At 36.0% G+C, this 23831-nt stretch overlaps 2 protein-coding genes across 2 annotated transcripts in view; both read right to left on the bottom strand.

Annotated features, from left to right (window-relative positions):
• The window catches only part of LOC125801105 (NLR family CARD domain-containing protein 3-like), a 190564-nt gene extending 167770 nt beyond the window's left edge, over window positions 1-22794 (bottom strand). The window contains exon 1 of the mRNA XM_049477111.1: window positions 22731-22794. The gene's annotated coding sequence lies outside the window, so the exon portion shown is untranslated. The remainder of the gene's footprint in view (window positions 1-22730) is intronic.
• The window catches only part of LOC111197026 (NACHT, LRR and PYD domains-containing protein 12-like), a 72595-nt gene that overhangs the window by 2236 nt on the left and 46528 nt on the right, over window positions 1-23831 (bottom strand). The window contains exons 2-10 of the mRNA XM_049477176.1: window positions 21864-21960; window positions 21015-21122; window positions 20767-20880; window positions 18494-18542; window positions 17547-17736; window positions 15505-17296; window positions 14534-14704; window positions 5684-5857; window positions 2526-2572 (exon numbers count right to left, since the gene is read on the bottom strand). Coding sequence (XP_049333133.1) covers window positions 2526-2572; window positions 5684-5857; window positions 14534-14704; window positions 15505-17296; window positions 17547-17736; window positions 18494-18542; window positions 20767-20880; window positions 21015-21122; window positions 21864-21913 — 2695 coding nt within the window. The 5' untranslated portion in view covers window positions 21914-21960. The remainder of the gene's footprint in view (window positions 1-2525; window positions 2573-5683; window positions 5858-14533; window positions 14705-15504; window positions 17297-17546; window positions 17737-18493; window positions 18543-20766; window positions 20881-21014; window positions 21123-21863; window positions 21961-23831) is intronic.

Raw genomic sequence — 23831 nt, 5'->3', positions numbered from 1 at the left:
AGGGTTAAGAAACACTGATCTAACCTGACTTCTGTTCATATGTAGTTCACAGTAAGACCACATGTCCTGACGTTTATATTAACTTCTGCCAAAAATCTCTAGGAAACGTAGTTACATTCTCTCAGTAGAAAGTGTTCTCTGTAAAAAACAAATTAAAAGCGCAGGAACCAAAGAAAATGTAAATATACAACAGAATTGACATACAATACATAATAATAACCAATACTGTTATATTATTTTAAATATTAGGTGATAACTGATCAGTTTTTGTACTATGTATATAATGCAGACATTGCATGCATAATTTTTTTTCTAACAACAGTAAATGTAATGTGGAGTAACATGTTTAGGCTGTAAAATCACCTTTTATTGGATGTAACTAATTATAAACAAAATACAGAAAAAAAAATGATTATTTGTGATAAAAAATAATTCCACAAATGTTGTTCTAGGAAACTATAGTGTGGGCTTTGGTTCATATTCGCAAATGTGTCCCCCCCAATATCAAGCCCGCTCCTACACCCTTGCCTGTAACTGCTATATTAAGCTACAGTTATTAAGTCTGTGTACTGAACAGAAATTTAAATCCTTATAAATGTCAGATATAAATATAACTAATAATAACTTATAGTTACTGTGCAGATTTTTAAGTATATTATATTTTATAGTTGATAGTTTTTTATAGATTACTTCTATCGGAGCAAATCAGCTCTGAAGGCAAACGCTGAAGATTTGAGGACTAATTAAACAAAACTTTCTCAGCTGCGTGATCAGGGCCAGTGAACGCTAAACGGAGAAAAGGATATTTGAAGAGGCGCCGTCATCTTATTAATCCGCTGTTCGGGACATTTTGGCTTCAGCGTTGAGTTTGATAATCAAGGTAAAAGACAGTCAGCAGATAAAGCACAGTGTGATTCAGTTACCTGTTTTTGACTAATGGTAAGAACAAGTGCTCCTTTTTATAATAGATATTGTGATTTGAATTAATCTGTGACTTTATTAATTGGCTCTAAAAGTGTGAGTAGGAGCACTTAAAAACGTGCTGCATGTTGGAGCTAGATAATATTGATATATATCGAAACCGAACCGAAACCATGGCCACACTGTACCGTTGCATCCCTAATGTGTAGTGTTATATTTAGTGTGTGTAGTGTTATATTTAGTGTGTGTGTAGTGTTATATTTAGTGTGTGTAGTGTTATATTTAGTGTGTGTAGTGTTATATTTAGTTTGTGTAGTGTTATATTTAGTGTTTGTGAGCAGTGTTATATTTAGTGTGTGTAGTGTTATATTTAGTGTGTGTAGTGTTATATTTAGTGTGTAGTGTTATATTTATTGTGTGTAGTGTTATATTTAGTGTGTGTAGTGTTATATTTAGTGTGTAGTGTTATATTTAGTTTGTGTAGTGTTATATTTAGTGTTTGTGAGCAGTGTTATATTTAGTGTGTGTAGTGTTATATTTAGTGTGTGTGTAGTGTTTTATTTAGTGTGTGTGTAGTGTTAATTTAGTGTGTGTAGTGTTATATTTAGTGTGTAGTGTTTTATTTTTTATGTGTGTGTAGTGTTATATTTAGTGTGTGTGTACTGTTTGTGTATGTAGTGTATGTGTGTGTATGTAGTATGTTTGTGTGTGCTTGTATTGTGTGTATGTAGTGTATGTGTATTTGTGTGTATTGAGTGTAGTGTATCTGTAGTGGTATATTTAGTGTCTGTGTGTAGTGGTATGTTTAGTGTGTGTAGTGTGTGTATGTAGTTTACGTGTGTGTAGTGTTTGTAGTGTATGTAGTTTGTTTGTAGTGGGTGTATATAGTGTATGTGTATTTGGGCGTGTATTGTTTATATGTAGTGTGTGTGTGTGTGTATGTTTGTGTGTATTGTTTATATGTAGTGTGTGTGTGTCTGTATGTGTGAGTGTTTGTACTTTGTGTGTGTGTGTGTGTGTTTGTGTAGTGTTAATTTAGTGTGTGTATTGTTTGTATGTAGTGTATGTGTGTGTATGCAAGTTTGTGTGTGTATTGTTTGTTTGTAGTGTGTGTGTGTGTGTATGTAGTATGTTTGTGTGTGCTTGTATTGTGTGTATGTAGTGTATGTGTATTTGTGTGTATTTGTGTGTATTGAGTGTAGTGTGTCGTGGTATATTTAGTGTCTGTGTGTAGTGGTATGTTTAGTGTGTGTATGTAGTGTACGTGTGTGTAGTGTTTGTAGTGTATGTAGTTTGTTTGTATTGGGTGTATATAGTGTATGTGTATTTGGGTGTGTATTGTGTGTATGTAGTATGTGTGTGTGTGTGTGTGTGTGTGTGTTTGTACTTTGTGTGTGTGTGTGTGTGTAGTGTTAATTTAGTGTGTGTATTGTTTGTATGTAGTGTATGTGTGTGTATGTGTGTATGCGAGTTTGTGTGTGTATTGTTTGTATGTAGTGTATGTGTGTGTATGTGTATGTGTGTGTGTATGCGAGTGTGTGTGTGTATTGTTTGTTTGTAGTGTGTGTATGTGTGTGTGTGAGAGAGAGAGAGAGAGAGCTTACATTTTTTTAATCCAGGTTTGATTCTGATCTTCCCTCCATGTTTCACTCTAAACACACACACACACACACACAGATCAGCACAGTGTGAGATTTTTAGAAACTGATTTATAAAGAAATACTTTGTGTGAAAACGAGTGAACATTTGAGAGAGCGGAAATTAGTGACCTCATGTGGTAAAGTACGGAACTGCAATGCACACTGCATAAAATCAGATTAAAAAACGGAAGATTAACTCTTACTTCTCTAAATATATCTTTGTCTGATCGTATAAAGTTTTAATATTTGCCGTATCTTATTCTGCTTTATATGCACAATATGTAGTATTATTTTTATTAGAGCTTTTATTCACAAATGGGGAAAACAAGGCACAGTGGTTAAAGTTCCCAGGAGTGACTGAGCTGCAGAAATTACTCCAAAAGGGCATGAACAACTCATCCAGGAAGAACCCAGAACAACATTTAAAGAACTGCAGGATCCAGTGTTGGAAATAACGCCGTTAAAACTACTTTTTTCAGTAATGAGTAATCTAACTATTTACTCTGACTGTAACTATAACGCCATTACCATTTCCGAAACCCCGTTACTGCACTTTACTTTAGCCGCTTCGCTTTGCCCCGGTTAACCTCTCCTCTTTCCGGTAAACTTGAGCTTCTGGCCGCTGTGCCTGTGGGTTGGCGTGGTGAAGTGAGGCCATCATTTTCGTGTTTAATTTATTTATAAGCGCTGTTGTACAGCGGAGTTGTACAGCGGGCGGTGTTGTGCCGAGTGCGCGGCACCTGGTCCGTGGCGTTAGTTCTTGTGTAAAGCGCTCGCGCTATCCGCAAAATACGACAGAAAACACAGAGAAACTGCAGAACTATGTATGGGACTACAATATGAGCGCCAGGCAGATGAAAGAGAAACAGGAGATACAGTGTGTGAGAACATTTACCTGTGAGTAGCTCATACACCAGAAATCTCTCTCTCGGTCTCTCTCTCTCCCTTTCTTTCTCTTTCTCTCTTACGTTTATTAGATTGATCTCTCTGATAAGATGTGTGAAAACTAATAAAAACTAGCAAGCCCACCGTAAAAACTTACTGAACAGAAAAAATAAAAAATAAATAAAATTAAACTATAATAAAAATGAAATATGTAATCACGTAGCTCTGGGGGCACGTGAACGCCTCCGCGTTTAACTTGCAGCACTGTGTGTGGCTGTTCTTAAAAATCATTTAAATTAAATAATAGTTCTATGCTTTTATGTTACAGTGTAAATTAACATAATTCTGATTATATTTCGCTCATTCAAACAGCCCGAAAACAAGTTCATGGTTCGGGTTGGGTCGGGCTCGGGCAGAACGTGCACGTTTTGGGCCCGATCTAAGCTCTATTCTCTTTTGGTGAAGCGGTTATATTAATACCATTTTAACGGTCGTTAGATTGTTGTTTTTGTCCATTATTTTGTTTTGTTTATATATACATATTTCCTTTGAGTGAGGCTTGGTTTGTTTAATTTCATCCCCAGACGCGTTTTTCCGTTTTTTTCAGTATTACAAGTTTTAGTAATTTTCTTTGGTTGTGTGGAGAATTTCGTTTTATTTTTTTGAAATTCGTTAGATTATATTTTTGTCAACATTTTGGGTTTATTTTCGTTTGTTATTTTTCTAATAATTGATTAATTGATTTCCTTTTTTTTGACGGGCGAATAATAAAAAGTAACGCCATAGTTACTTTTACTGGTAACTAATTACTTTTATAGTGGATTAACTCCGTTAGTAACTCAGTTACTTTTTTGGAGAAGTAACGAGTAACTATAACTAATTACTTTTTCAAAGTAACGTGCCCAACACTGGCAGGATCTCACTCGCCTCAGTTAAGATCAGTGTTAATGATTTAATAATAAAAAAGAAACTCCTAACTAAGACAAAATGGTTTCTTGTGGGCTTGCAGAAAAGAGTTAAACTTTACTAAAGTATGTTTTTTTGCATTTATATTAATACCTGAGTGTACTCCTGTCACAACAACAGTTTTTATAGGACCATACATTTTTCAAGGAATTATTGTGCAAAAATTATTTTATCATGATTTAAAAATAATTTTATGCCACTGGTCATTAGAAAACTTCAAAAATGTTAAATGTAACAAAGGCAACATTTTTAAATGAAGCCAAAAAACCAAGTCAATCACGTTAATGTGATCTCTTTAGAAATTAAGGGCTCTCTTTTAGTGATCCGTAGGTGAGCTGTCCGCCGTGCACCATGCAGCTTGATTTTGGTTGTGTCACTGTGTCTTTACGATAGGAAAAGTTGCTCCAAAGAGGCTCAAAATGTGCAAAAAGTATGTATCGTGAAATAAACCAATCACCATGTCATTTGCCATTCCCTTTAAGAGCCAGGTGCGATCTGACTTTGGGGTATTGCTATTTAAATGGCGCAACTAACTGGAATTGACCAATGTTTTTCATCAGCGTAGATATATTTAAAATCACCATTGCTGTTTAAACAAGACAGGTGAAGAGCATGAAAATACACTGTTGGTGGGAGTAAGATAGCAATAAGCATCAAGAGCACCTTGCACAGGGTGTAGGTTATGGCCCTAAGTGTACAGAAAGGATTCTGGTTTTGCAGTCACTGATTATTTTTACCATAAAGACATGGGCTGGTTGCTGGGGTGCTTGACTCTCAGTGTGTATAAAGTTAGTGGGGATCAGTTTTAATCTTGTAACTTTTCTCCTGACTCGATGCTCAGGGCAGCTCTCCATCACTGAAGTTTTCCACCTGGTCTGGAGTAAAAACTAAACCTTGGTTCTTTTTACCAACAGAAAGATGAGCCAAAACAGAGTTACAGCAAAGTACTTGGCATTCAGTGCAGATAGCTTGAGCATAAACAATTAACAGTGGCTGTGTAAACAAAAATAAAACAGAATGACAGAATGAAGGTTATATGCTGATCCACCATGTGTACCTGGTGACTACAACTAGATTTACTACAGGTCCCACAATGCAATGTGTCACAGCATTAACCCCTAACTTTCTCAACACTTTGCTTTCCTGTGAGGCACAGCGCACACACAGGAAAGAGCACAACAGACAATATCGAGAGTGACAAATATGTACAACATGTACAACAATATTTATCTTACAATAAGTTGATAACATAATTATTAGTTCAGACCTACCCGAGTTTCTCCAGTTTGCAGTGTGGATCCTCCAGTCTGGCAGAAAGCAGCTTCATTCCTGACTCTCCTGGGTGGTTGTAGGTCAGATCCAGCTCTTTCAGGTGGGTGGGGTTTGAAATTAGAGCTGAAGCCAGAGAACAACAGCCTTTATCTGTGATCATGCAACCAGATAATCTGCAGACAGAGCAAGAGAATGTGTGAGTGAGTGACAGAAAACAAGAAAGAAAGACAACATAGCAGACTGAGGAAGATAATGCACTTTGATATTAGTCTCTTTTTTAAAATAACACTACAAAATCTGAAAAAAAAAATCCATAGAAAACTAAAGTTTCTTAACACAGTTGACACAGATTAACAAATTCATGAAACCCAAACCTTAACAGTAAGCATCTCATTAGCATTGATGTGGATCAAAGAATTGAGTTCATATTAACTTTTGCTTAAAATGTTTTTGCTTGTGCATCACAAATTTGTAATCAATGTGTGATATATCTCAAATGTTAATTCAAGCTGGACATTCTTAAAACGACTGCAGAAGACTCGTATTTGTTTGTTTGGTATACTCTGACTTTCGTTAAACACTTTTTCTTGTGTGATTTGTTATCATCATGGCAAACGCCTGAATATTTACACTTTTATACATGTAGAATTTCTAGTCGTGTCAATTGATTAAAAAATGCAATCCAATTAAACATGCCAAAATTCTGTGATTAATCACGCTTGTTTTTCGTAAGACGCAAGTTTTTATAGTGGATATTTTATGGAGTGAATTTCGTGACAAACGTTTTACACAAAAAAAATTTAATCCGCAATCAAAATGTTAGGCTAAGGTTGAGCATTATAAATATAAGGAGCTCATCATGAGGAAAGGAGGGAAACTTAGAGGAACAGACCTGGGAATTAACGACCCGTTCACCCGTGAAATCCTTGACAGACGCAGAAAACTGTTCGCTGTCAGGAAAGAACTCATAAAAGAACTGAAAAAAGCAGTTGTCTACGTCGACAAACTTTGTTGATGGACAGCTATATCATGACAAAAACATAACTCCCTGGCTGTTCTAAATTTCTTTAATTGTAACTAAATAGTGCTCTCTCTCTCTCTCTCCCCCGAGCGCTTTCGTTTGTGCACTCTCTGTCTCTCATGTGCGTTGTGCTCTCGTTGCACGATCTCTAACATATAGGTCAATACTCAAATAACCTCATAAAATTGATCCGTAATGTATAAACTTTACTTTTTCTCTCGTTCTTTCTCTTTCTTCCACTCCCACTTACTCGGGTCATTATCACAAAATCCGGATTCAGAGGACATCCAGTATGAAAATTTTCAAAATGGATTTAACAACAAATTTCCTTTTGAGGATTTAAGATTAAGGTCTAAACTTACTATGAATATTAGTTTTAGAACCTTTGTTCCATTTTATTGCATATTGTATTAGCATTTTATAGATGAAGTCCACAAAAATGTATCATTACCGCAATGTGATATTACATGTAATATATGATAAAAATGCATTTTTTTTTTATCAAAGTTAAGCAGTTCAGTTCATTTACAGTTAAGCAAGGGTTTAAGACTTATTAGCTTACACTTACACACAATGCTACATTATGAAAAGAATGTTTATTTTCAAGAACATTTCATATTATTTAAGACAATTTACAATGCAAACATTTGCATATCAAAAGAATCTTTCATGTAGACTACAGCACCTTCATTAATAAAACAGCTCATTTAACTACTGGAAACCATTCAACAAATGTCAAAGAAAGACCTCTCAGAAACTCTGAAATCTTGTCTTTCTTTATGCACCATCCAGCATTGTATGCCTACTAAGAACAAACTTTTTATTTTTAGTCATTTACGTAGTTTTTTTGTGTTTTGCCCATATGTCAGGCATATGCCAGTTCTGTAATATCTGGCTGACTTTTTTTTCCTCCATTGCTTTTTCTTTTCGTCATGGTACTTTTTGGTCAGATCACGTGTTGTCTTTATTTTCCCACTGGAAATGGCAAATATGAAATTATGATATCCATTCCAGTTTTTGTTCAGTTCCTTAGAATGGACTGTACACAAATAATATCATGTGAAAGTAACTCCAACTGGAACAACTGTCTGTGTCGTTGAGTATGTGTGTGTGTTTTTCTAAATGTTGTAATTCTTGCTGTAAATGTTCTCCCTAAACTTTGACAGCCTTGCTTTTGCTGCTGCCTTTCTTTTCTCAATAGCTACCTGCCTGTAAACAAATACACATCGCATATTACAATAAAATATATCAAAGATGGAAAAAAGCTCTCTAGTTATGTGGTCTAACATCTAATTCTGTGTACGGAATTAGATTTAGTTTCAGGCCAGATTAGATGGAACATTAGTGACCTCTACTGGTGGTTTGCAATAGCTAAGTTAGAATGGTCTACTGGAGAAAATGTTCAGGGTAATGCTCATGTTATGACAATCAGGAAGTAAAAAGGCATCTGTATTATGCTTCCTAATCAAATTCTCATTACCGAAACAGTGCATCTCATCACTGCAACAGGTATTGAAATGTAGCAGTAAGTGAGAATTCAGTTGCAGAGGATGAGTGACTTTAAACTTTTATGCTAACTGTAAAGGCACCATGAGGGCTAGATAAATTTTCACTTACAGTGTCCATTTAGACCTTAATATACTATATTATAATCAAAAATACAGACTGTAACTTCAAACTGTAGGCTCAAAACTTATATCGATATATCGGTAATGACAATGAAAAAGTCGTGCAGACAAGTTGATGAGCAATCTTTTAACTTTTATCCAGAAACATATGAGAAGAACTGCTTACATGGTAGCCATCTTGAGTGTCATGGCCAATGTCTTCCGTAATGTTGAAAACGCCTTGAAAATTTAAGTTCCTTGTGGATTTAAACAATGATTGAAAATTGTTGCGGAGGATGAGAAAATGAGTGTTGGACACATTCCTTTTCTTTATTAATTTTATAGCTTTTACTTTTCAATGTAAAATCTTTTATTTTTATTTACTAAAAGTGTTTATAGTATGAAATGCATTTAAGTTTTTTTGTTTTAAATGTTTAAATATTAAAATTTCCAAACAATGTACTGAAATTCTAATACGGACATGTTGCGGAAATGAGAATTTTACTCTAAAATGTAAAAAAATAACAAAAATTATAATGTTCATTTTTAAACATGTGCAAGATAGACCAAAGGATGTTGTTTATGATTCTATATTTATTATTTTGTTAATATTTACTTGTTTATTAAAACTCCTCATGCCACCTCATCCTTCCATCCACCCGCAAATATACTAATGCACGCACATTAATCCGTTCACAAAATCCCATAAAAATCACAAGAAACCACTTAGCAATAACTTAATGCATGCAATGTCTCAATGTCATAACACGTATGTCACACCGAATCCAACACTTTTTGTCTTGTTATGTCTCTTCCACTTTGTTTGCATTTAATCACTCCTTTCTGTACTATCTCTTTGCACCAACCTCTATTTTATTACTACTATATATCCCAGATCCGAAAAATGCATTTTTGTTAACACTCCTTCCCCCAAACACCAGAAAATATCCTCAAACATCTGCACACTCATATCATATCACTGATAAACATTATTAATCCATACATCACAACATGTCTTCACTTCAATTTATAACCCAGAACATCTGTGGTATCGGGACACAGATTAAGCAAGCCAAGGTACTAAACCATCTCACTTCACTAAAGGCAGACATTTGTTTACTACAAGAAACACATCTATCAGAAACAAATCATCTTAAGCTCAGATCACCACAATTCACCCATATATTCTCAGCCTACTATAACTCCAAACAAAGAGGAGTATCAATATTAATAAACCAAAAAATCCCCTTCACACATAACACCACTATATCAGACACAGGTAGATACATCATAATTAGCATCAACATCAGCAACACACCCTTAACAATAGAAAGTTTGTATGGCCCCAACATTTATAACCCATCCTTCTTTCATGAGTTTTTCAACCATATAAACAATATATCAGATTCCACAATTATAATTGGAGGTGACTTTAATTCAATCATTGACCCGTGTATAGACAGATTAACTATGGCACACAATACACGTTACTGGCATTCAACAGATATCATTAAACAATACATGACAGACTTTGGGCTCAGCGATGGTTGACGCCTCAAAAACCCAAACACTAAAGAATTTTCTTTCTGTTCTCCAGCCTACCACTCATATTCTCGCGTTGACTATTTTTTAACCAGCAATTCTATTATAGCTAATATATCAGAAATAAAATATCACTCTATAATAATCAGTGACCATGCTCCAGTTTCACTTATATGGAACATAAATCCACTACATAAAACTTTCAGCTGGTGACTAAATACCTTGTTACTTACAGACCCAGATTTTGACAGCTACATCAAAAAAGAGTGGGCATCTTTCCTAGAAATAAATGATTCTCCAGAAACCACACCAACAATACTATGGGAAACTGGGAAAGCAGTACTAAGAGGCAAAATCATCTCTTACTGTTCCTGTAAGAAGAAGAAAAATACAGAAAATGAGTCTAATATACAACATCAGGGAATTGTCAAATGAAATGATAAAAAACCCATCATATAAAATTAAAAAAGAGTTAAAAGAATGCGAATCACAGTATAATGAACTCATAAACAAGAAGACTCAAGTTTTAATACAATGACTAAGATATAAACAATTTAAATCACAACAACAAATCTGGTAAATTCTTAGCTAACCAAGTAAAACATAAAGAAAAAAACAACAATCCCATCAATCAAAGATGAGACCAGACTAATCAGCCAAACATGAAATGAAATTAATCAAGTATTTGGGAAATTCTATAAAAATCTATACTCACCAGAACACGATCCAGACCCAATAGATATTCACACTTTCCTCAATAATATACACCTACCCAAACTAACTGAAGAACAAAAAAACATATTAGAAAAGCCAATAACATCAGAAGAACTCCATAAAGCCCTCCGTAAGATGCCTAATAACAAAGCACCAGGACCAGATGGCTTTCCCGCAGAATTCTACAAGCACTTCTGGTCAATATTTGGCTCAATGTTCAGTAGAGTAACAGCAGAAATTAAACACATGAGAGACTACCAACAGAAACGAATACAGCTACAATATCACTCCATCTTAAACCTACAAAGATCCTACCTTACCATCCAGCTACCAACCACTGTCACTAATTAACACAGACACAAAGCTAATAAGTAAGACATTAGCTACCAGACTGGAAACGGTTATCCCATCCCTCATACATCCTGATCAGACCGGCTTCATCAAAGGCAGACAATCAGTTACCAACATGCGCAGACTACTCAATCTGATACATCACACAACAGTCCATAAGTCAAAAACTGCAATAGTCACTTTAGATGCAGAGAAGGCTTTCGATAAGGTTAACTGGAAATTCCTTTTCACTACACTACATTAACTAGGTTTTAGAGAATCATTTATAGAATGGATTAAAACTCTCTACACTTCACCCAAAGCCACAGCAAATACTAACGGACTAATATCACAGAATTTCACACTGCACAGAGGAACTAGGCAAGGATGCCCACTCTCTCCTCTGCTGTTCTCTATTTTCATAGAACCATTAGCTGCAGCTATACGACAATGCCCAAATATCAAAAGGTATCCATACCCACACTACCGAACAAAAAATCAGCCTTTATGCAGATGATATTCTACTATTTCTACAAAACCCACTCTCCTCAATTCCTCAGACTACACAAATAATTAAAACATTCTCTAAAATCTCAGATTATTCCATTAACTGGTCTAAATCCACCGTTCTACCATTTAACATGAACTTATCAGACACAGCAGTTCAGTCACTCCCTATCCTTATGTGCACTGAACACATCACATACCTGGGCATTAAAGTTTCCACCCAGCTGTCTGAGCTGCACACACTTAATTTTAGACCACTACTCACAACCATCAACAATGATATCCAACGCTGGATGAACCTACCACTATCCTACCAATATCCACAATCAAAATGACAATATTACCTAAATTAATTAAAATCTCTTCTCAAGGATTCCCATCCAAACTCCACGTACCTGGTTTAAAACATTAGACACAATCATCTCTAAATTCTACTGGAAAAATAAACCACCCATAATCAAATTAACCACATTACAAAAACAAAGAACTCAGGGAGGCCTAGAAGCTCCAAATTTCCAACAATACCTCTTTGCAAACCAATTAAAGTACATTATTAAATGGATAAAACCAAATTAAACTGATGAAATATAGAGAGAAGTAGAACGAACATCAATTAATGAAATACAAATCTCAGACTTACCATTTATTAGCACAGCAATCAATCGCCACCCTTGTTTCAAAAACCCAATGATATCATCGACTCTGACAGTTTGGTGGAAAATTCACAAGAACACAAACACTAGACTTCCACCCACTAAATACTCACCCATATGGCACAACCCTGACTTCCCGCCACCAAAAAAACCCAAACTAGAAAAATGGAAAGAAAAAGGTATTACACATTTACACCACGTTCTACACAACAATAACTCGGCTACTTTTCTCACATACAACCCAGAAATATAGCATTGAGAGGAACAAGTTTTTGGAATATCTCCAACTTAGATCTATGTTAAACTCAAAAATCAAAGATTACGCAATACTAGAACTTAGCCCACCAATTTCAGAATTCCTTAATATCTCTTCTTCAGACAAAATTCTATCAAAAATATATAGGCTTTTACTCAAATTAGACCAAACAGTCGCTGTCCCAATAAAAAATGTGAAGAAGATATCTTAATTACCCCTAATGCTGATTTCTGGAGAAACATTATGAAAAACACATTCACCATGACTAACAATACTAACCTCCACCTTATACAATATAAAGTAATTCACAGGGTACACTACACTAAGCAAAAGTTACATAAAATGGGACTAGTAGATTCAGAAATCTGCATACACTGCTCACTAAACACTCCAGACAAATACATACATGCTCTACGGTACTGCCCACCAAACACACACTTCTGGCAGATTGTTATAACTCGGCTAACTCCACTATTTTAACAGCCAATCCCTCCATCCCCATCACTCTGCCTGCTTGGTGACACATAAACCACAAACCTAAACCAGGAGGAAAGCAGAGCACTTTGTGGTGCTAACCATCGCCAAAAGACTCCATCAGTCTTTAACAGATAGCTTACACACATCCATTATATATCTATAACCACATCATCCATATATCACTGCTACATGAATGTTCCTACACACACACACACATGCACACAGTCAAATATCACATTTAATATTTAAGACATTTAGCTATTTTTATTTACTTATTTATTGTTTTGTTATTCTGTGTGTAGTATGTTAGGGATGGATACATGGAAAAATATAGGAAGCCATACTATAATATATCTTTTTTCTTCTTCTTCTTCTTCTTTCAAGGGCACAACTTCTTCTTTTGTGTTTTTTTTCTCTCTCTGTTCTCTTCTCCTATATATTTTTTTCTATTTGGTTTCATTTGTATATATACACACATCGTTATGTCCTCCCTCTGCACAGTGACCTCAGTGATCAGAAATTTGTATTAATTCAAATAAAGTCTTAATGTGGTGGGCAAAAAAAAAGAAAAAAGATTTCAGTTTGGATTTTTTTTTTTGTGTTTTTGTGAATTTTCTATGGATTTTTTGGATTTTTCTGTTATAGACTTTTGCTTCTGGAATCTCTACTTTGCTTTTGCTTTAGTTTTTTGCTTCTGAGTTTTGGCACACTTTTCACGGGTGGGCGGGGCTAAGAAGAAGGCCCCTTGAATCTCCATTGGTCAGCTGGTTCTGGACTGACGGGTTCCCTGAACCCTCATCTGAGACTGACCCCACCAGTTATAAAGCGTCCTTCCAAAAACGGAGAGCGAACAGCTTCTAGTGCAAAGCAGCAGATACTTTTACAATTAAATTTCATACAAACGTTCTGTTCAATGTTATATTATGTTATACTATTCTCTGTTTCATGTACTAAATATTCATGCACAAAGTATGATAGTTACCTAGTCAGTGAACTAGTAAGTTACCTAGCCAGTGACCTCAGTAGGTAACTAGTCAGTTAGCTAATTACCTAATTAATGAACTAGTGTGTATCCTAGTCAGTGTTCTAGTGAGTTACCTACTCAGTGAGCTAGTGAGTTAGCTAGTTACCTACTTTCTGCATGAAAATTTAGCACGCTAATGTGAGCTTTTTAATGGAGTGAAACAGAGAATAATATAACATAATATAACATTAAACAGAACGTTTGTATGAAATTTAATTGTAAACACAATCCGCTGCTGCTGCTGTGCACTGGAAATTTTTTTGCCCACCTGTGAAAAGTGTGTTCTTCTTTCTTTTATTTTATTTTTTTTTGTAAAAATACAACAATATATGTATGTGGTGCTTTTAGCTCATGTATGAACTATGTTGTATGTCTTTTTTGATGCGGACATTTTACATTTCCTATCATACATGCATACATACATACAAACATACATACATACATAAAAGTTAAAAGAAAAAAGGAAATGAGCATAAAATAGTACAATTACTCTTTTTGTATTTAGTCTCTAGATGCAGTACCATGACAAATTAAAGGGCATGGAAAAGTCTGAGCAGGGAGAGATGTTTAGGGCTCCTCCCCTTTGCCATCCTGGAAACAACATCCTGTTGAGACTAACCTTGCACATCCTTCTGTGTAATTAAGTTTCTTTAATTGATCGTGTTTTTATTTGTTGTCTTGTTTGTTATTTTGGTCTGTGATAACCTGAAACACTGACCTGAGAATCTGAAGTTTACAGTGTGAACTCTTCAGTCCAGCAGAGAGAAGCTCCACTCCTGAATCCTGCAGGTCGTTGTTACTGAGGTCCAGCTCTCTCAGGGAGTTTTCCAGGTTTAAAACTGATTCCAGATTTTCACACGTCTTTACTTCAAGATCACATGAAGCTAATCTGAAAAACAAGAATAAACAAATGATTTTACAATAAAGAAGAATATTTGAATGGATTGACAAAGAATAGAAAACAGAATTAAACTGTGAAATGTATTGTATATCTAAAGAGCTGGTGTTTCTTTATACTGAAATAGTTAACATGCAGATTTCTCCACTTTATTTGTGATCAGCATGGGCATACAGTTCACCAAAAGCTCTGGGACAGATTATAATGAGTTAAAATAGAAAAGAAAATGTTTAACAAAACAGAGAATGAGCAAGGCTTTTTGGAGTAGGTGAATTTATTCTATTTTCCCAGTTAAACTCTGGAAAAACATTACACCTTCTCCCACATATATATGTTAGAAATAAATACAGACACTTAAAATGTATGTTCTATATGAAATTATGTTGTATTGCTAATCATCATTTCTCCAAAGCATATTGAGATGATTTTTTCAGTCAAATCACACAGTGCTACTTTAGAGTAGATCTAAACTTGGATCTACCCTAAATTTCCTTCGGGATAAATAAAGTATCTATCTATCTATCTATGAGATGTGCATTTATGTTAACAACAACATATAACTTGCCAAAAACCTTTTTTTAAGATTGTATTTAATCATTCAAGACAGAAACCTCATGTACTGTTTACATTAAAATGATGGTTTAATTATTATTACACACAAAGGATAATGCATGCTTATATGTAACAATGTGAATAATGTGAATCCACCAGTGATTGAATGGAAACTACATGAATTCTACACATCAGCAGTTAATTAAAAACTGTGTGAAGGCCTGAATAAAAATACTCACACAGCTCTTCTGGATATTTTAACTACTGGCAGCAGCTTCAGAAAACACTCCTCTGATGGATCATATTTACTGAGGTTAAACTCCTCCAGCTCTTCTTCTGAGTTCACCAACACAAACACCAGAGCTGACCACTGAGCAGGAGAGAGGCTGGCCTGGTGAAGACGATGCTCACCACCTCCACTCAGGTATTTCTGCACTTCCTGCACCAGAGAATGATCATTCAGTTCATTCAGACAGTGGAACAGATTGATGGATTTCTCTGGAGATAAGTTCTTCTCAATCTTCATTTTGATGTATTTGACTGTTTCCTCATTGCTGTGAGAGATCCTCTGTGTTGGGGTCAGCAACACTCGTAATAGAGTCTGATTTGACTCCAGTGAGAGACCCAGAAGGAAACGAAGGAACAGGTCCAGGTGTCCACTCTCACTCTGTAAGGCTCTGTCAATGGCACTGCTGAGGAAGTCAGTCATTGTTGACTTGCTGAAAAACTTGAGGAGTTTACCGCTTTGTGTTTCAGTCGATTGTTCCTTTGGAATTTTTCTGTTGAGAAATGCATATAAAGCAGCAAGAAACTCCTGAACACTCAGATGTACAAAGCTGAAGACCTTCCCCAGGTGCAGCTCATGTTCCTCCCTGAAGATCTGGGTACACACTCCTGAGTACACTGACACTTCTCTAATATTGATGCCACTCTCTATTAGATCTTCCTCATAGAAGATCAGGTTTCCTTTCTCCAGCTGCTGGAACGCCAGTTTCCCCAGAGCCAGGATACTTGTTCTTGTTTTCTGAGGATCAGGGTCACTATTCCCACTGTACTTCTGGCTCTTGTGTTTGATCTGAAAGATCAGGAAGTGTGTGAACATCTGCGTCAGGGTTTTGGGAATTTCTCCACTCTCAGCTTCACTCAGCATTCTCTCTAGAACAGTGGCTGTAATCCAGCAGAAGACCGGTATGTGGCACATGATGTAGAGGCTTCTTGAAGACCTGATGTGTGTGAAGACTTTATTGGCCAGGTCCTGATCGCTGATCCTCTTACTGAAGTACTCCTGTTTCTGAGGGTCACTGAAACCCCGCACTTCTGTTACCTGATCAACACACTCAGTAGGGATCTGACTGACCGCTGCTGGTCGAGAGGTGATCCAGAGGAGAGCAGAGGGAAGCAGATTCCCCTTGATGAGGTTCGTCAGCAGAACCTCCACTGAGGTTTGCTCTTCTATATTCACCAAGTTCTCATTGTTCTGGAAATCCAGAGGCAGTCGACACTCATCCAGTCCATCAAAAATGAACATGATCTTGTAGCTCTTATAATGTCTTGGTTTTAAATCTTGTGTTTCTGGGAAAAAGTCCTGAAGAAGATTCACCAGACTGAGCTTCTTCTCCTTCATCAGATTCAGCTCTCTAAAAGGAAGTGGAAATATGAAGAGAATGTCCTGATTAACTTTTTCTTCTGCCCAGTCCAGAATGAACTTCTGCACAGAGACTGTTTTTCCAATTCCAGCAACTCCTTTAGTCAGTACAGTTCTGATGGTTCGTTTCTGTTCTGGTAATGGTTTAAAAATGTCGTTGCATTTGATTGGTTTTTCCTGTGTTGTTTTTTTCCTGGATGCAGCTTCAATCTGTTTCACCTCATGTTCCTGATTGACATCTCCTCCATCTCCCTCTGTGATGTAGAGCTCTGTGTAGATCTCATTCAGAAGTGCTGACTTTACATGGCCCGATATTCCTTCATTAAGTATCTGATATTTATCTCTCAGCTTGGATTTGAGCTTTCGTTGGCATGCTGGGGCTAATTCTGATAACAGAGGAAGAGAATAAGGAAAATGTAATTAGCTGTGATCTTCATGAAAGACCCCTTTGTAAACTGACTCTGATACAGTAGATAATTGTTAGGTTTATGGATACATTTGATGCTGTGACACAATATCTTATAATTACAAAATCCAGTTAACTATTGCTTATTATTCTAACTTGAAAATCAGAACTCCTCTGAGGAAATCAATTAGCACTAGTTGTTCCCCATTCTCATTACCCAGAACTCTTACTGCTCTCTAGTGTGTTGGCGAGGTCTGTCTCATTCATGCTCCTCAGGATGTGCAGTGTGACCTTCAGCACCCCCTCTTTCTGATCATCCTCCACCTCTCCCTCAGAGCATGCTGGGTAATCTGGATTTAGGAGCTTCTTGAATGTGTTCAGCTCGTTCTTAACTAGAGAGATAAACTTCTCCTGCAGCTCCTGATTAAGAACAAACATCACAGAATCGGTAAAGCTGTTACAGTACAGAGAGAGAGATGATGACACTGATCTGAGGAGAAAAGAAGTTATGGATGCTCTGGTTTGTAAAAGGATTTAAACATTATGTTACTGAGTAGCATAATTTAGCATCAGCATTAAAGGATAAGTCCAGTGTAAAATTGACTTTAGGTGTAGTAAAACATGATAAAAAATAAGTATTTACCTTTGTTGAATAGCACACCTCCCCTATGAACTTGGAGCCGGCTGCTACGCCAGGAGGCAGGCTATGTGTAGTCTATGTATGTATATATGTCTTTTATTATCAGTACCGTGATGGTGGTGCCTGGAGCTGAAGGCTAGCGGCATGGGATGTAAACATTGGTTTTTAATAAAGTTCCGGATTCTACTAAGGAGGTGTGGAGTTACTTTGAGCTGGACAAAAGTGTAAAAAGCGATTTATCGGGGCAAAATATGTCCCAAAGTGGCGCTATTACAGAGTGCAGGGCAAAAAGCATAAAAATACTGTATCTCAGAAAGCTGTAGGAGAGCAGAGGTGTGCTATTCTTACTTTTTATCATGTTTTACTGCACAAAGAGTCAATTTTACACCAAAGTTCTCCTTTAACATTATAAGTTATAATGTTCCATAAACTGAAAGTAAATAAATTATGATTAGTATCAAAATTTTAAAGTGAAATTAAACTGAAATGTAAAAGAAATCTTGGAGAATCCCATCAAATATATGGTTTAGGACTAACCTTGAATATGTGGTCCAGTTTTTCCCTGTAACTCTTTATTTTCTTCTTACTGTGGGTAACAAGAAAATCCATACTGTAATCCACATGAATCAATGTTCTGATCTAAAAAGCTTTTGTTTCAACTAAATATGTTATTATTAATAAAATAAAGAATATCAGAAAATCTGAGTAAAGTAAAAGATAAACCTGCATTAAACCATCACTTTTTTAAATGTTTCTTAACTTTCTAGTAATAAAGATTTATAAAGGTAAATAAAGATTTTTGCAATTATGTCACCTTTTATCTAATATTTTAAGGCACAGGTAAAAACAGTTGCTTTAAACCACTGAGGCAATGCTTAATTTGTTCTACAATTAAGAATAATCACATATAATTAAATTATAAACAGTGTCGATCAGCAACAACATTAATTTAATTAGAAAGGAAACACCTAAAAGGTTTTCCAGCGTGAATTATCAAAATATGTTCTAAAGTGTATTCTAATTTATTCTGAATACATTACTGTTCTATGTATTGTACTAGAACACATTCTGCCCAATCCTGGGTGTATGTACTCACCCCAGCAACTGAGATGTTTAATAGATTCACAACAGATGATTACGTTTTATTTCCTGCTATTAAAGAAGCAATAAATGTCATGTTTTTAATATGTTGGAAAACTGTTTTTAGGGCTATAAAACTGGCAAAATGTTTCTTTTTTTTACCAGACACATAAAGCACTTTGTGGTTTTGTCCACCAGATGGCGCTAATGTGCTCTGTGTCATAAAGCTTTGAGTGGAGAATATTTTTTGTAAAGTTAGGAGAAACGATCCAGAGCTTATATAAGCTTTAGTTTACCATCAATAATATTTTTAATTCATTAGCATTTATTAAATGATCACCGTCACGTTAAGTTATCATACAGTAAGTTCATTAATTAATTATCCCAACAGGCCTTTTAACATTACCCAACACGTCACAACCCCGCCCCGTTCAGGAGTTTTCCACCGGCTCCAGGTCAGAGTAACATTACTAACATATCCCGCTACTGTCTCTATATATAGATTAGGGGTGTGTGATACATATTGTCTATGATAATATCTTAATTACTGTGTTGTTGATGTGTGAGCTGACATTATCGAGTATGCTAATTACTGGGGAAAAACTACAATCAAAACGTCTTTATTCCACGGGTTCACTAGGTGATGTTTTAGGATAGATTGCTGCACGTGTGCATTGAGAATGGCCATGCGGTGAGCTAGCTAGCATAGGCTAACTCTGAGCTCACACTGGCAGGTGACAAGTCCATCACGTTGGTACATGTTTGTCTCGTGAGTGCGCTCGTGGTTACTTGTGCTGTCGCACGAGCCAATCACTTTAATTCACGCTTCATTTTCCTCCAAACTGTTGACACACCGTCATTGAGCTGAAATCTTTCTCTCTGTCATGCTCTCTCTCTCTTACACACACACATACACACACACACACACTCACACACACACACACTCAGCTAATGGCAGGTTTCTTCTTTCCAGGTTGTTGAAGTTAAAATATGGATTATATTCACTTATTTCATCCATTAAAGCACATTAAAATATTCTAATTTATACTGACATTAGCTCCTAGTCTAGATCTAGTCTGCCAGACGCAACAATTGTTGTCCCCTTCCCAAGGGAATAACCACCACTAAAAATAAATAAATAAATAAATAAAGATTAAATCACAGATCATTGTTGCAATTAATACAATTCATTTTAATTTGATTGATATCACTAATATAAATATAACTTTGTTTTGCAAATTTCACACTAAAGAATTTTTTACTCTAGAATATCTGGTAGGTCACATGGTTTACACACATGTGCACTCTTCGATATTTGAACTGATGATTTTAATGTTTTTGTTCGTTTCAAGGAATTAAATATTAAATATATTGTTTGCATTGATATATTTAGTAAACAATAATTATTATAATTTAAGAAGTGCAGTTTATTACAATACAATACTTTTTGCTGAAAAAATTATTAAGGTTATTGAGATATTGTTTTTATCAGTATCGTACACCCCTAGATATAGATATATGTGTAATTCTCCAACCTGTAGCTGATATTGTAATTTAATCTCATTGTTCTAAATCCCGCATCCCCATCACACCCAGCTGTTTACACTGATCATTACATACAGAGAATCTCACACTGACCTCCTGTGTGTGTGTGTGTGTGTGTGTTATATGGTTTAAAAAGGTAAATTATAGTAAAAATCAGTAAATGATGTAAGTGATGTTTCACTCACTGTGGGTCAGAGGTCATATCTTCACTGCTGAGATCAGGAGGATGATTGATGGACCGGTCACTCTTCATAGAAACACAGCTGGGTTCTGGAGAAGCTCCTCTCTGGGTTTCAGTTCTGTTAACATTAAACACAGTGAAACTCCAGCATTTACACAGTGAAACTCCAACACACAGCACATCTTTAATAAAGATCAGGAACTGAAGAGCTTCACTCTCAGAACAGAACAGTAGTTTAGTGCAGTGATGTACCGAGACCCAGAGCTTCCTCCTCCACTGCTGAACGCTGGAGGATTCATCATGGACCGGTCACTCTTCATAGACACTCCACTGGGGGCTGGAGATGCTGCTCTCTTCTCCCTGTAAACAGATCTTCATGATGATCCATGATGAGAGTAAAGTGTGGAGTAATGTGTTCCTTTACTAAAACTTATTCACAGGTTCCAGACTAACTTCTTCATAACCGTCCCAGAAGCGTCCCGGAGCTTTCTGTCAGCTGCCCCAAACTGAAAAACGCTCGTCTAATAAATATACATATTTTAATTTCTTTAACAATACTGTTGAATATATTAGTGTTTGTTATGATGTCACAATGTCATCACCTGATTAGATCATATTTACTATATGTACTTTATAGATCTGTGTCTAGTTAATGTATTGGTAAGAGCTACACAATTACACAATTATACTGTATTATAAACTAAAAGGAAAATATGGACCATATTTTTTACATAAATGTGCAACCACCCCATACCATAGCAACCACCTAGCAACAGCATTACATCACTACAGCAACCACCTAATACTGTTACTGTGCCAGAAGGAAACATATTATTAATATTAACTAATAGATATTAAAGGCAGATTTTTTACTTTAAATGCAGATTAGAAACACATTCTACTATAAGAATAACTGTCTGGTTTGTTAAGCGTTTCTCTGTGTTTAAATACAGCACAGGGTTCTGACTCTTGTCCAGGAGAAACTCTGTTCTCAATATTTTAAAACTGTAAAATATGCAGATCACAGGTCCAGGATTAGAGCTGAAACCATTACAATACAAAACTACTTTACATATTAAACCCATCACTTAATTTACTCACTTTAGGACAGGAGGTCCTCCTCCACTGCTGGAGTTCTGAAGATCCATCATTTACTCTTCTTCATTCACACACAGCTGAACACTGCCGACACCGACCCCTGAGAACAGATCAGCCGTTACAATAAAACCTTTATTCTTACAATAATGACATTATCATCAGAACTGCATTAAACAAAACCTGATAAACTAACAAAACAAACAGAGAACGACACATAGTGTGATTTACCCTCATTACACATTATTCTACAGATTACAGAGACATTTACTGTTATTATAATGATTATAATTTAATTATTATTAGTAATATTACTGCATTACACATTATAAATATACACACTGTTCTATTATTATTAATGATATTAATGTTATGTTACTGAATCAGAATAGAGAGATTATTTAAGTATAATATAAAACAGCAGGATTAAAAACACTAACACTCCACGTGATCTTGAGCTCCGTTGCTCCCCCTGCTGGTTGAACAGCGCTACTGCATATAAACACGCCTTTATAGCAGCTCCGTGTTTTTATCTCCCCAACAGATCAAAGTCCACATTAAGCAGTAATGCGCTTTAATCAGCATAAACTACACTGTGATCAATAAATATCAATCTATATCTGCGCATTTCTCTTCAGTTTACAGCATTATTGATCTGTTACAGCTGATTGTTCTCCAGCCGGTCTGATCTAGACCAGGTCCAGGTCTGATTCAGGCCCGGTTCAGATCTCCATGCTGATCCTGGTTCTTCCAGTGGAATCGGACACTGAGCTGAGCTTAAAGAACCGGTTCTGGATCTGAGGAACCTTTAGAACCGGTTCTGACTTTAAGCTACACGGTTCTGTTCTACATTCTCTTCAGTTCTGAACTTACCGAGTGAATCCGGACTTCTGTCCTCTTCTAATTTCACTCTCTCCTTCACTGCGTCACACCTCGCTCCCTCTAAGCCCCGCCCCCTTGCTCTCTCACAGCGAATAGACGCTGGGTGGGTGGAGCTATTTTTCGTTTAAGGCTATTGTAAGCCAATCATATCACAGGGCTGAATGGAATGTTTGAATATTCATGAGTCTAAAGTTTCTCCCACACAGCTGTAAAACCCCCCAGTTTTCAGACCAGTGTTCTGCTACCCGTCCAAAAGTGCTCGTCCCCGCACTGCGCATGATCTGACCCACATTTTATAACGTTTTCATGATGATTCTGTTTTCCATGACTGCATTAAACAGTCTGAGCTCACTGTCATTATTTATTTAAAGGTTACATAAAGGTAAATGACAATTAGACAAATAATAAATAATAATAATAATAATGATAATAATTATTAACAATTTAGAAACAAACTAACAAAAATCACAAAATCATTTAATTTAGCTCTTAAATACAATTAAAAAAAATAAAAAAACACAGTTGGTATTTTATGTGACTATACTGCACATGTGTACATTGTGACAATAATGCTGGGAGAAAGGAGCACTGCCTCCATTTAGTGTCTTTGAGGGGTGTCAAATATATGTAAATTATAGAAAAATATGTCAAACACTGTGGTGATATTGTTGCAGATGATATTACAGTTTTTATTACAACAAAAAAAAAGACTTAAACATTATAATGGAATATTATAAATTTAATAAAAAACGTTCTGGTGCAAAGCTTAATATGGCTAAATCTAAATGTGTGTGGATTGTGGATCAAAGAAAGAAGTTCAGAGTCGATGTTCCAGATAAAGAGCAAATACATTTTTTAGGTGTGTATTTTAATAATGGTGACTGTGTGGACAGTAAGTGGAAACAAAAAGAGGAAGTAGTTTCTGAAGAAATTAAATCCCTCTAACGACACATCCAACGATCAGTCACCCAAACCGAGTTCTACCAGACGCAGTGGAGGAACCAGGTCCAAGTGAAGCTCTCTACAATGGAAGTGAAAGAGTAGAGGATGGAAATGAGTCATCATGAAGATTTAAGTAGCAGCGGAAGCAGC

This window comes from Astyanax mexicanus, chromosome 4 (genome assembly GCF_023375975.1).
Source record: "Astyanax mexicanus isolate ESR-SI-001 chromosome 4, AstMex3_surface, whole genome shotgun sequence".
NCBI classification, from domain to species: Eukaryota; Metazoa; Chordata; class Actinopteri; order Characiformes; family Acestrorhamphidae; genus Astyanax; species Astyanax mexicanus.
The sequence above is the reverse complement of the archived record's forward strand: the minus strand, read 5'-3'. Positions and strand labels throughout refer to the sequence as shown.